Raw genomic sequence first — 14,485 nt, forward strand, 5'->3', positions numbered from 1 at the left:
TATAGCTCTTTGGTGCAATGAGAGCAACGGTGGTGCCCTGTATATTGTTTGTACAGTATATGTATATTTAGCCTTTAAAGAGGACCTTTCACCACTCCAAGCCTGTGCAGCTTTCTGCCCCATGTTATAGGCGCTGCTGCACAGACTCTGGTGCACTTTGAATTATCTCCCTAGCCCCCCTCGTTTTGGAGCTGTGAGCCCCGTTAATTCTGGCGCCCTGTATGTTAATTAAGCCTTTACAGTCAGAAGGGCGTTTCTGACTATAAAGGCAAGAGCTACGTCAGTGTGACACTGTCCAATTAGCAGTGAACAGTGTCGGAGCTGCTTCTGCAGTGAGTTCTCGTGAGATCAGGCAGTCCTCTCTTCCCAGGGCTGCACAGAAGACCCGGAGAAGCGATCCAGGCCGTGTATTGAGGTGGATGAAGGAGAACTTCACTGACATTGCTATAGGTAAGTAAAGAAACCACTAAGCAATGAGCATAAGTGCCCTGTACACCCTGTGGACCTAGGTCTAACCCCTATACAACGAGCATTAACCCCTATAGCCCCCTAGCAATGAGCATTAACCCCTATAGCACCCTAGCAACGGGGCTATAGGGGTTAATGATCATTGCCTAGGAGCTATAGGGGTTAATGCTCGTTGCTAGGGGGCTATAGGGGTTAATGCTCGTTGTATAGGGGTTAATGCTCGTTGCCTAGGGGCTATAGGGGTTAATGCTCGTTGCTAGGGGGCTATAGGGGTTAATGCTCGTTGTATAGGGGCTAGACCTAGGTCCACAGGGTGTACAGGGCAGTTATGCTCATTGCTTAGGGGTTTCTTTACTTACCTGTAGCAATGTCAGTGAAGTTCTCCTTCATCCACTTCATCCACGGCCTGGATCACTTCTCCGGGTCTTCTGTGCAGCCCTGGGAAGAGAGGACTGCCTGATCTCACGAGAGCACACAGTAGAAGCAGCTCCAGCAGAAGCAGCTCCGACACTGTTCACTGCTAATTGGACAGTGTCACAATGACGTAGCTCTTTTCTTTATAGTCAGAAACGCCCTTCTGACACTAAACGTCTAATTAACATACAGGGCGCCAGAATTAACGGGGCTCATAGCTCCAAAACGAGGGGGGCTAGGGAGATAATTCCTAGTGCACCAGAGTCTGTGCAGCAGCGCCTATAACATGGGGCAGAAAGCTGCACAGGCTTGGAGTGGTGAAAGGTCCTCTTTAAGTGGTAAAGTACTGCAGAATATCTTGGTACAAGGTTGTCATTTTTATTTAACTGTATGTATCTAGCAAAGGCAGTTTCCTTCTTTACTTTGTGTGTCACTGTGCTTTCCAAAAAACACAAATTTCTTAGATCTTATTCATGTGTTATGGATTTGTCATATTAATAGGAATAAGTGAATTTAATTCAATGATCAGTAAAATCAAAGCTTTGTCTACATCAATGGGGAATCTTAAATCATTCACAGGATAGGTGAAATGAATTATCACCTGTGGCTTCTTTGCTGGAAAACTGAAATACTAGGATGTGGAGACATAGTCCATAGTCCGCTATTATTCCCTTATCACATGACCACAATGAGAAGTTTAAATAGAGCGGCTGTCAAGCATACATGCTGCTGTTCTTTCCATCCAAAGTCCTATGATGGAGACCGCCCAGTTTACACCAGCAAACGTATATTTACCAGGTATCCACAATATCTTGACACACAAAAAAAAAATGTTGAGCAAGATAAGATCAGAAAAAACAGAACTAGACTGAGTTGTTCAGGTAATTTTTTTCATAAAAGTAACCATTAGTATTGGAGCGTGTATACATGGTAACAATTGTAAAAGGGAACCTGTCACCAGAACCCAGCAGATAGGTTAGGACCATCTGAATTAAATGGTGTTTTTTCTCTTGTGAAATCACTGTCTGAGTTATTGACAATTTTGTCAATATGCAACTGAACTCATTGAAGCAACAAGGGCATTGCGGCTTACCTCTTTAGATCATTGCATTTTTACATCTAAGACTGCATTGACATTATGTATATACATCAGTTAGCAGATATGTTCAACGGATGCAAAAAAAATACAGATACAGATGAGCATCAGTTTACAAAGTGTTCAATTTTAAAAAATCAATCAATCAATCAATCAGTTTCTGTCTTTTTATGTAGAGACAGAAAAGTATTTTTTACATTGATCTCTATATAAACATATGGTCAACGATTTGCATCTGCTAAAAGGATGTAAAAATGCAATGTCAATGGACCCTAAAATGCACACAGGATGACATCTGCATAAGTTTTAATAAGCAGACAAAGTACCTTTGGAGTGTGTTGCTGCTCCAAGAATTGGTGGCGTAGATGTTCTAGGTTTTGCTGCTGTAAATGTTCTGCAAGTTGATGAAAAAGCGAGCTGTTCACAGAATCTGGTACCAGGGGACTGAAAAGGAACCAACAAAAGGTATTAGCAGTTTTAGAATAAGAGGTAGGTGTGATCTCGTATCAAATCGGCAGAATACTTGGCTTCTAATGCAGCAGGCAAAGGGTGTTGTAAAACAAGGTGGTGGAGTCTGCTACCACAACACTGGAGTATTAGCTCCTGTAGCACTAGTATCAGAATTTCTTGTGCACATAAAGTGATCATTTTTGTTTTTACTTAGTGGGTCACCTAAATAAAGATTTCTGTAATTTATTTCCTGTAGAAAAAACTCTTTCCATCTATATGTCTGCTTATCTACCAAATGTATGTGCAGCGTCAGACTACACATTTACTGTCTGTTACTACTCTATTTTAAAGTAAAGGTCATGTTGAAGAGCGTTTGACTACAATATAAGACGGTATAGTTGGATTTCTGTTACTACAGATACACATGGGTCTGCAGATCAGCTGTAGAAACCAAACAATATTGAATTGGTATTTAATACTTATTGCAAAATTGCATCTTTTTTCATTTTAGGAGCATGGGAACAACAAAACTTCTTTACAATAGGTAGACCAACTGTTTTGTTGTTGTTTTTTAATTGTAAACCCATGTATTCTCTGTTTTAAAACAACATTATACATTTGCATTAAAACATGTTGTATAATAGAAATGGTATTTACATTTGTGTAACATCCTTTTTTGAGTCTTCATTCTGTGAATTCTCCTCCCCAAAATCAAACCGGTCCATAAGTTTCTGAATACATCAAAAGAAAAATACAACATTAAACCTACAAAAAACAGTGATACAAAGTAAAAGCTGTACTCTATCCAATGCAAATCAATAAGGGGATTTTCCCAAGGCTTGGGTTATATATGCCAGTCTTTACTCCTTGGGCACAGTTGGCTAGAAATGACCAAACCTGCCTAAATATCTTTGGATAATGGATGCAAATACTGGGAGGTGGGTGCGGGTGCTGACTGCAGGTATGTGAGTGTGCATGACTGTATGAAAGTCTACGTGGGTCCGGTGTGTTGCTGTTGGTTGATAGTGATTATCCCTGAAGGTCTATCTTATAGCATGCACTAGTTTGCTTTGACAGTCATAGTTGTCTTAGAGCGAATAAAGATGCTCAAAACCACTGCAACACTTACAAGTCAGTTGGCAGAAGTCATATGTCATGAATGCAGATACCACAATAAATAGAAGCAATTCAAAGATCATAAATGATCAAAGATAACCAAGTAGACATCTGATGTCAAATAGGTTGCCTAGTATATGATACACTGGACCTTCATACACTTCAGCCTCCTTCCATAAAGGGGTTGGCCACTTTCAGACCAATATTGAGAAACAAATGTTATTGTTTGTATAATAAAAAGTTATACAATTTTCCAATATACAGTTACAGTTCCTCACAGTTTTTTAGATCTCTGCTTACTGTCATTCATTTTGTTGTTACTTCCACTGTATGAAACTCTGACCATGGTCATGTGATCAACACAGGTGCTCAGCTCGTTACTAGATGTCTAATTATTGTGCTGTGACTATAACGAGCTGTGCACCAGTGTGCTCATCACATGACCATGGACCGTATATCACATGAACTGATTTTTATCCACTATAGGAATGATACAGAAAGTATATTGGAAAATCTTACAACTTTTTACTATATAATAACGTTAGTTTTTATTATACAATAACATTTGTCTCACAATATTGGTTTGAAAGTGGCCAAGCCATGTATAAATGTATCCTATCCTACTAATATTATGAATGTGAAAGTTCCTATACTATACATATATATATTTATTTTATTATATTGGAAATAAAAATATAATAATAAATAATAATAAAAAATAATAAAGAAATAATAATAAATTAATAAATAAATAATAAACAAATAATAAATTAATTAATTATATTATAAATGTGAACGTTTGTATTGTTCCTCAATCACGCAACAACGGCTGAACGGATTTGAATGAAATTTGGCACATAGATAGTTTGTAACCTCGATTAACACATAGGCTACTTTTTATACCGGTAAATGACATGGCTTCACGACTGTTATAAATTTATGTTCACATACTATATTAAACTGCTCTTGGCAGCAGCTTATCTCAGGTTCTGATAAAGCCACAGCTGTTATCTATCTGTTGAAAAACACTCAGGTAGCCCTCAATGGATTCTGTACACACATTTGCATATTATCTAATCTTCTCTAGGCAGTGGTAACACACTGAGGATTGATCTTGGGAGTTTCATGGCCATGGACTCAAAATGTCAATGTTTTTCACTGAGCCACTTATCACTTTTGCCTTGTGACCTGGTGCTACGTTATGCTGGAAAAAAATGTATTGTTCACCATTGAATTGCTCCTAGATGATTGGTAGAAGTTGTTCCTGGAAGATATTTACGGTAGATATAATTCTTTATTCATGCAGAGTTTATTCAAAACTGTGAATGAGCCCCCTCCATTGGACGAAAACCATCCCCACGGATGAAGGATCTCAGGAAGCATTTCTGTTGGCATGACACAGGACTCGTGGTATCACTTACCTTTTCTTCTCCAGACAATCATTCTTTCATTCTTACTGAGATTTTCTAAAGTTATTTTCTTTAAGGAAGCCCCCTTTAGAGTGTTGGGACATATGGAAGAATGACTGTCCGGGGAAGAAAGGGCAAGGGCTATGCTGCCACCAGTAAAACATTCCGAGACCATTCATGGTATGCAGTAGCTTTTAATCCGAGGGAATGGACTCACTTACAATTTTGCCTAAGAACAGTGCCATGAATAAAGAATGGTATCTATACATCCTCCAAAAGCAACTTCACCTGGTGACGAAAAAGTGCTGTATTCAGCATGACAACACCATGTCACAAGGCAAAATTGAAAACCACGTGTAGCTTGGTGAACAAAGTATTGAAATTATGTGTCCAATGTCAAAAAACTCCCAAGATCTATATCCCATTGAGAGTCCTCATTAACAAAACCACAGAAATGTAGTCAAGCGCCATTTAGGCATGAATGGGTTTCCATCAGTCAGGATTTGGCCCAGAAGTTGGTCACTAGCATGTCTAGTAGAATTGCAGAAGTTCTGAAAAATAAGGGCCAACACTGTTGACTTTGCAGAAATTTGATGTATATGTCAATAAAAGTGTAAAAACTGACTAAAAAACCTAAAAGCAATTAAACAGTCTTGACCCAGATTAGGCCACAAATGTGCATTTAGTAACTAGTTCTACCTGTAAGATGACCTTGATTTACAAGGTCTTCCAAAAATAATCTACAAATACATCCACTACAGTGCTAAATACTCTCTGTTCCCTTGTGCAGCCTTTTCTTGGCTTTATTTCACTTGAGATTCCTTGTATCACTGGTATTTACATAAAAAAAACCCTGCATTTCCCATGATTCATCTCCCTGCTCGCACTCTCTGTACCGCCCCATTCTCAACTCTCCCCTCCAATGAAATCACAAGTAATAAATCACTCCCACATCTGAGGTCACATGATGCTGTGATGTTTTGCTTGTAAGCTCACTTTCCACTGTGAGCAGGAAACACAGAGAGAGCAGGGAGATGCAATGATCCATTTAGATAATGCTTTCGCCAAAATACAACATATGATGGCCAACATGTGTCGCCTACATCATACCTTACTGAGAGATACACTTTGCTCCAATGGGTTGAGAGTGTTGGAGGCAGCAGCTGCCGCTGTGAGCTGGGCTGTCAGTGCTTGCAATTGAACCACTAAGCCAGCATCGAGAGCTTGCAGTAGAGACGGCTGTGGTTTCTGTTGTTGGACATGCAAAGACTGAACCAACTGTTGAAGCTGGAAAAAAAGAATAAAATTAAAAAAAAAACTTTTGCAAAAGTTGTTTACAATGACATGTCCTAAAGTTCAATAAGTTGCCAAGTATGCCATCACAAATGCTTCTGCTTCTAGATAACTTGCACAGACAACAAAAAAAGCTAAACTGGTACCATGCTAGATCCTAAAATTGTCCAAGGAACCCATGCTTTGTTCACTTCATAAGGTGGCAGATCCTATTAATATTATAAATGTGAAAGTTTGTGAGTTTGTGTGTTTGGATGTTTGCATGTTCGGATGTTTGTTCCTCAATCACGGAAAAACCGCTCGACCGATTCGGCTGAAATTTTCCACAAACATAGTTAATACACCCGATTAAACAATAGGCTACTTTTCGTCACAATAGCGCACATACGTTTGTGCCAGGACCCCCACAAAACCCAAACTCACACCACCATCTCTGCAATCTCACACACTTTGGACCATAGCAAGCCACAAAATTCATATTGCCCTCTACAGCCTCGCCCCTAACCCAACACAATCACATATACATATACCTTACCACTTTGCCCCTCACCTTAACGATACTCCAGGAGGTTCTCTTTAACGCTCCGGAGCAGCCATGTTTGCCGACCCCCACCGCTCTGACAATCCGCGACACCCCCCACCCATATCAATACCCCTAGGCGGTCTAAAAAATGCAAAATAAAATTTTTTAAAAAAGTAAAAAAAATATTAAAAAAAAAATAAAAAGGATTAAAAATTCAAATCACCCCCTTTTCCCTAGAACACATATAAAAGTACTTAAAAACTGTGAAATACATACATGTTAGGTATCCCCACGTCCGAAATCGCCCGCTCTACAAAGCTATACAAATATTTTTCCTGTTCGGTAAACGCTGTAGCGGGAAAAATGGTCAAAAGTGCCAAACCGCTGTTTTTTCACTGTTTTGATTCTGATAAAAATTTGAATAAAAAGTGATCAAAGCAATAACATTTCCTGAAAATGGTAGAACTACAAAGTACACCCGGTCACGCAAAAAAAGTTGCCCTATACATCCTCGTACACGCACGTATAAAAAAGTTACGGCTGTCGGAATATGGCGACTTTTCAAAAAAAAAAAATTTAAACACAGTTTTGGATTTTTTTTAAGGGGTCAAAATGTAAATAAAACCATATAAATTTGGTATCCCCAGAATCGTAAGGAAACACAGAATACAGGGGACATGTCATTTTGGTTGCACAGTGAACGCCGTAAAACCAAAGCCTGTAAGAAAGTCGCAGAAATGCATTTTTTCTTCAAATCCACCCCATTCTGAATTTTTTCCCTGCTTCCCAGTACATTAGAATAAATAATGGTGGCATCATGAAGAAAAATTTGTCCCAGGAAAAATTAAGACCTCATATGGCTCTGGGAGCGGAGAAATAAAAAAGTTATGGGGTTTAGAGGGAGGGGAGTCAAAAACGAAAATCAAAAAATGCCATCGGCGGGAACTTCAAATACTTCTGTCCCAAAGTCACTATGTAAAGTTTCTCACAACACCGTATATATAGCAGCTCTAATACAAAGTAACTTCAACACAAAAGTCTCACGTATTCTCTGAATTACAGAAAAAACAAGATACAAAGTTACATTTCATATCCCATCCCTTATACACAGTACGAAAACCTTACCCATGCCTGTATATACCCACTGCTACAATCACCGCAGACGAAGTCGCGGGTACCAGCTAGTACTCTATAAAAGGATTATCTTATTGACTTTCTATAAATGGTAGATTAACATGGGTACATCATTTAAATGTACCCAAAAATGTTGCTCTTGTAACCAATTCAGTGATTTCTAGCATTTAAATATATCCTCAGTCTCCACTAGAGGGCAGAAACAACCCCCCCCCCCCCCCCCCATCCCAAACAGATCAAAAACAAGAACTTTATCAAACAAATGTTACATGGTTGGTTTGCATATACACATTCCCTGTTTGTCAGGTTCTTACTGTTACCTGTTGTCCCTGCGGGCTTTGTAAAATCTGCGCCACTGCAGCTAGAGTATCTGTATTGGTTATCTGAGCGATCCATGGATCGGGTATGCCTTGGACTACATTTGCTGGGGTAACAGGGGTTGCTGGAGTGCCTATAAACAAAAACAATCTCACATCAGCTTGTGAGCAGCTGCAGTTCAGTCTGTTTTCTCACAAGAAATTCTAAGAAAAAATACAATAAGGCAGGCAAATATCTTCGCTACATATCAACAATAAACTTTAAGTCTTAGCGTCAATATTTAGTACATCAGAGAAACAAGGTAATGTAAAAAAAATGATAACAAATGGAAAATATGGATAGTATATGAAAGTTGAAAGAGTTATCCAAAGATGCAACCATCACTTGGTAAATAGACATACCACAGAAACAGATGAACTACAATAACTCAGTAGCTTTACCTGGTGTGTTGCTTACAGCTGCTGCAGTACTAGGCAAGACCGGTGTGACAACAGGGGGAGGAATGCCGGCAGCCATATCGAGGAGTGGCTGAATAATTTCGCTCTTGAACACATTATTCTTCTGCCATAGGTTCAGCACTCTTACAATTTTGCTCTGTATGCAGTCAAGAAATACAAACATATTGTTTGCCAAAGAAACAATATCATGCACATAACAAGAATATAAATGTTTAAAGGAAGTTTTCCAACAATTACAGCTTATCCTCTATCAACAGAACTGGAGTCTCTTGTACCCCAATCTGAACCCTGAGGGCTAGTTCACACGGGGCAAGAGGGGGCGGATTTTGGTGTGAAATCCACATCTTAATCCGCCCCTTCACAATAGTGGTCTATGTAGACGACTAGAGTTCTTTTTTTCCAACAGCGGAAAAAAAGAAGTGAGCTGCCCTTTCTTCAGGCGGATTCGACAGCTGAATCAGCTGCGGTGTCCGCCTCGCGACAGCACCCTCCAGACTAGGCCCATTCATTTGGGCTTAATCTGGAGCGGAAAGCCGTGACAGGATGTCGTGCACTGCATCGGCATCCCGTCGCGGCAGCCGTGACAGAATATGCACACGCGTATTTGCGAGTGAACTAACCCTGATACTTTTAATTCTATACGGCTGCTAAAGGTGCAGAGATAGTGCTTAACTGTTTTTTGACAGTTCTAACTGAGCTACAGTCCCCCTGCAAGAGGATATGTGTGGTCCCAGTGGTGAGTTAGGTAATATGTGGAGAGTATGTGAAAATCCCTTTAAAGGGGTTGTCCCATCACAAGGATCCTATGTATACTGCTTGTTAATGTGAATGTAAGACTTTTCCTAAATACACTGCTTCAGCAAAACTGCTTTGTTTGTCCACTATCTCACTTTATTCATAATTTTTTGACACATCCCTTGACTTATCTGGTCATAAGTCAAGTGATGTATCTGCTGCTCTGAGGGGGGGAGGGAGGAGGGGCTAAGTGCACGGGAGCGAGCCTGGAGGGGGGGGGGGGTAGTTTACACTTTGGGGGGAAGGGGCCGCCAATACAGACCCGGCATCCGCTGTAATAGAGAGGCGGATGCCAGGGAGGGTTAGACGCCGGCACAGATGCCTGCAACATCGCTATGCTCCTGCCCTGCATGAAGCCAGCAGCGGAGGAGCGGAATAGCAGCATCGCTCCTGCCGCTGCTGGCTTCATGCAGGGCAGGAGCATAGCGATGTTGCAGGCAAATTTGCCGGCGTCTAACCCTCCCTGGCATCCGCCTCTCTATTACAGCGGATGCCGGGTCTGTATTGGCATTGTGAAGGCTAGACTGGTCTCACCATCTATGAGCGTGCACGCAGGGCCAGCGGCATCTCGCCGCTGGCTTTGCATATGTAACCCCGCCCACCAATGACGCAACAAAGCAGGAAGACAGAAGATTTTACAGCAACGAAGACTGGAGAGTATGCAACGTGGGAATACCCCTTTAAGGCTAAGGCCCAATGTTGTGGAACAGCTGCCTTTTGTTGTTGCAGGTGTTTATTGAGTGAAAGGAAGAAGTACAAGAGTATCCTTAATATTTCCCATTCATTGCATAGTCACTCCTTGGTTTGCTCAAAAAACCCAACAAAATCTGCTGCATAAAAAGCAGCAGATCCGCGACCTGGGGTCTCAGCTTAAAATAGAATGATAAGCTGCAAATTTTGAGTAGAGATAATAATGAGACTGGATTTACTTGTGCCTGGCCAGTTACAAGCCTGTACCTTGTGCACTGGTGTGGCATCCATAACCAATGTATTGTATTTCTATCTAGCATCATGACTGAACTCACTTGACATAAAATCCTTATTAAACCATGGGTGCAGTTCTGTAATTAGTTTCCCTCCTGTGTTTTTGACTCATGGCAGATATAAGTGAAGCTGCAGGCCATGTTAAAAGTATTATAGACATGATGTAAAGGTTATAAGTGGATGTATTAAGATCATATTACCAAACTGGCAAATCCAAGCTAATAACCTTTATAAAGTAAAGCAGAGGCAAAAAGAGTACACTTTTGAGTCCCATCTAAATAAGATAAGCATTACTTTTCTGTGCACTGTTAATCTATAGCATTCATATTAATAGCCCAATTATAGCATGCATGACAGTTTGCGAAAAGACAGCATCATGTAAGCTGCTCAATTGCTAACAAAAACATGTCCTTGTAATATCTGTGCATAGAAATGTAAAAAATCTGCAGAATATCAAACCATTTTATATACCTTGTCATCTGCTGGGCAGCGATACAAATTCTGGAAAGTGTTAATTATGTTATTGCTAAACCGAGGTGCAAAAACATCCTTCTCTTGACCAAACTGATGTCTGGACTGCCGAACAATGGAGTCAATAACATAGAGACCAGGTACTTTGTATTCAGGTTTACACTACAGAGAAACAAAGGAGAGAAGGTTGAAGGAGAAAAATAAATTAACAGGGTGTTCATGAATTCAGTGGTCATCAGTAAGCACAGTCATTTCACAGAATTTTTCCTCAGCTGGTTTCAGTTTTGGAACGATGGACACCCAATAGACCCCATTATAGTCAATGGGGCCTGTTGGACTTTGTGTGATATTGCAGTTTAGCGGTCCACCTCTCCATTGTTCGGGTCCCATGACGCACCCCAACAATGGAGAAGCGACACTAGTGTGAACATTAGCGTCACACGTGAAACATGCTAGCTATGTCAATGGACATTTTAAATCGAGAGTGGGAGACACTGCATGGAAAGGATTGTGGATTACAAAAGGGACACTAAAGTCATGCCTGCAGCTTCTCCCACCATCAGTAGATAGAAAACAGATATGGGTGACAGTATCTGCAACAGAAGATTCTGAGTCTGTGGCTTTAAAAGTAGTATATAAAAGTTTAATGAAATAATCAACATAGAACATTTCACAGCACCTTGTCCCTTAGAGGGCACTCACACGGAGTAACGCGGCGCTGATTCTGGCACTATAACTCGCATAAGGGCCCCTTCACACGGCGTAAGCGCGCCGCTCATTTAGACACGTATACATATGTCTGAGCGCGGCGCTTCAAAACAGAGCCCATTGATTTGAATGGGAAGCGCACGTATATCGGCATATACACGCGCTTCCCATTTAAATCAATGGGCTCTGTTTTGAAGCACCGCGCTCAGACACGTGTATACGTGTCTAAATAAGCGGCGCGCTTACACCGTGTGAAGGGGCCCTAAAAATCGGTGCTGAAAAACAGAATCCCATTGAGTTCAATGGGTTCCATTTAACGTGCGTAACACATTGAAATCAATGGGTTTAAAAGCCTCCTATTGATTTCAATGTGTTACGCTAGTCAATGGGATTCTGTTTTGCAGTGCTGATTTTTATGCGAGTTATTGTGCCAGAATCAGCACGCGTTACTCCGTGTGAATGCCCCCTTATTCTGCTTTCTATTTATCTTATATGTTGACAAATATACTAAAAAAAATCCTCACTATCTGTTCCAGAAGATCAGTAAAGTCACATAATCACCTTACATGTCCTCCAACATTGTGCATGTTACATACTGTCACTAACAACACCTATGGGGCGGGCAAGGGGGCACGGGGTAGGCAGAAGGAGCGAGGACATGGGGGAGCGGGTAGAGAAACGGAAGGGGGGGCGGCACCGGGGGGGAAAGGAGAAAAAGGGAGCCAGTGGGCCAAAGGGTGGGGGCCCGGGGGTCCATGGGCCCACAGGTGGAATAACGGCCCGCTACTGGACACATGGCAAAGGGAGGAGCCTGCGCGGAGCTCCAGGTGGGTCACGCAGGGGGTCAGGGTTCCACGGACTGTCGCAGGTATTGCTAGTATCTATCTATCTATCTATCTATCTATCTATCTATCTATCTAAGATAGAAGATTCTTATATTCAAATGCACTATCCATTTATGAAACATTGCCCTCAGCTAAGCCCTGCCCTGTAGATATTTGTAGGTGAAAATGAAGCATTAGCAAGAAACTTCTCCGTGTTCTCTGTGTTTTGTAGAAGACAGTTTGAGGAACAGGAGATACACCCACATGGCAAAAAGATCAGAAAAAAATTACCTTCTGGATAAATTTTTCAACGCTCTGCACAACATGCTTGTAGAACTGAAAAAAAACACAAAGACATACAACATGACTCATACACAAGTAATACGTTCTGCAGGACCCTTTTCTAGACATTTGTCATGAAAACGGCAAATTTATATTTGTTTGGCGAACAGATCTAAAATAAAAATGATTAAACTGTGATATCTGCATTAATCCATTACTGTGCTGCATCTTAATAGCATGGACGGGATAAAAGGGAATTCCCACATCATGCTATACATTATAAGAGATTTAAGAAGTTGTCTAGGATTTTCATGTATGTATACCCGATACTTAGGATAGACCATAAATATCTGATCAGTGTGCCAAAAAATAAAATTCCTATTCTTTTCTATCTCAACCTCCAAAAATATAATACAAGTTACTTATTTTCATTATATGTATCTCAAAAAAGAGCCATTACAAATGACAAGTTATTCCATAAAAGCAAGCCCTGGTTATGTCTATATGATCATGCTTTGTAGTTCATGGGGTTATGCTCCTCTCTTAAATACTTCAATGGGAAGTCAGTGGTGTCCCATAGACTTCGATGAGAGACTGCTGTAGTACCTAAAGCTGCCGCAGCACACAGCTCCTGACATCAATATTAGAAAGGTAGATCATCTCTTTAAGGCCCATAGAAGCACACAATTAAGGGGAATATACTGCCATAAATACACAATGATTCTGTGGGATAGTATTTTGTTAGTTCTATTTGTGTTATGATATATTGTAAGTCTGAGTCTGTCAGCAGAAAAAAAATCTGTATCAAACGAATGACAACACCTTGTACAGAGGCCCTACACTTTACAAAGATGTATCAATCTTCCAGCTCCCCCTTTATGAAAGTCAGAATATCAACCTTATGAAAATTAACTTAGGACTTTAGGGGTGTGCCTTCTCCTGAATGGACTTCATTCTCTGCTCTAGATAACCACCCCCAACTGCCGCTCAGCTCCATCCCCCACTTTGTACTGATCTAGGGGACATTATGTAGAGCAGAGAGTGAAGACCTTGCAGAAGACACAAACTTTTTAGCTAATCTGCATAGAAATAAAGTGCTGCTTTTCATAAAAATGTAGCTGCAATGAAGGACAAAAAACTATTTTTGCAAAGCGTAGAAGGTGTTCTTCAAGACAATGTCATTTGTTTGATACATATTTTCCAGCTGGAAAAATATTGCAAACAAATACCAACACAAGGCACTACAAATGGCAGATTCACCATAAACACATGAAACAATGTCAGAAGACTTTAGAATCACCATAAAAATAACAGATTTTATTAACGTTATAAAAAACATAACATGAAAAGAATGAAATACAGTACACAATAAAGAAAGGGGGAACCAAAATGCTTCCAAATAATAACATGTGGAGTAAGTGTAATAAATGACCAAACACTTTTGTGGGACTACAGGGCAAGATGCAACAAGTCAGGAAATACATATGGATGGCTACAAAGACTCAACCTGCATCCTAGAGTGGTGTATACAAAAGTGCTACCGTGTTTCTGTGTAGGACACCCCTGAAAGTAAGGCATGCGGGGGGGAGGGGCTCTGTTGAATTGCCTAATATAAGGCACCCCCCGGAAATAAGGCATGCCCGGCAGTGGTGGGCGGGGCTTAGCGATCCCCACTTCACTGACACAGCAGCCCCCCACTCCCCTACACTACCTACAACCGGCAGTCATGCTGACGCTCCGCT

General features: G+C 40.8%; 1 protein-coding gene across 4 annotated transcripts in view; it reads right to left on the bottom strand.

The window, feature by feature from the left end:
• SCAF8 (SR-related CTD associated factor 8) overlaps positions 1 to 14,485 on the bottom strand; it is a 143,130-nt gene that overhangs the window by 90,764 nt on the left and 37,881 nt on the right. For all 4 annotated transcript variants that reach the window (XR_012715318.1, XM_075267764.1, XM_075267765.1 and 1 more), the window contains 7 exons: positions 12,753 to 12,797; positions 10,930 to 11,091; positions 8,662 to 8,815; positions 8,224 to 8,354; positions 6,064 to 6,240; positions 3,086 to 3,159; positions 2,305 to 2,422 (listed from right to left, as the gene is read on the bottom strand). Coding sequence is in view for 3 of the 4 variants with exons in the window: in XM_075267764.1 (XP_075123865.1) it covers positions 2,305 to 2,422; positions 3,086 to 3,159; positions 6,064 to 6,240; positions 8,224 to 8,354; positions 8,662 to 8,815; positions 10,930 to 11,091; positions 12,753 to 12,797 (861 nt within the window). In the remaining variant the exon portion in view is untranslated. The remainder of the gene's footprint in view (positions 1 to 2,304; positions 2,423 to 3,085; positions 3,160 to 6,063; positions 6,241 to 8,223; positions 8,355 to 8,661; positions 8,816 to 10,929; positions 11,092 to 12,752; positions 12,798 to 14,485) is intronic.

This window comes from Leptodactylus fuscus, chromosome 3, assembly GCF_031893055.1.
Source record: "Leptodactylus fuscus isolate aLepFus1 chromosome 3, aLepFus1.hap2, whole genome shotgun sequence".
NCBI classification, from domain to species: Eukaryota; Metazoa; Chordata; class Amphibia; order Anura; family Leptodactylidae; genus Leptodactylus; species Leptodactylus fuscus.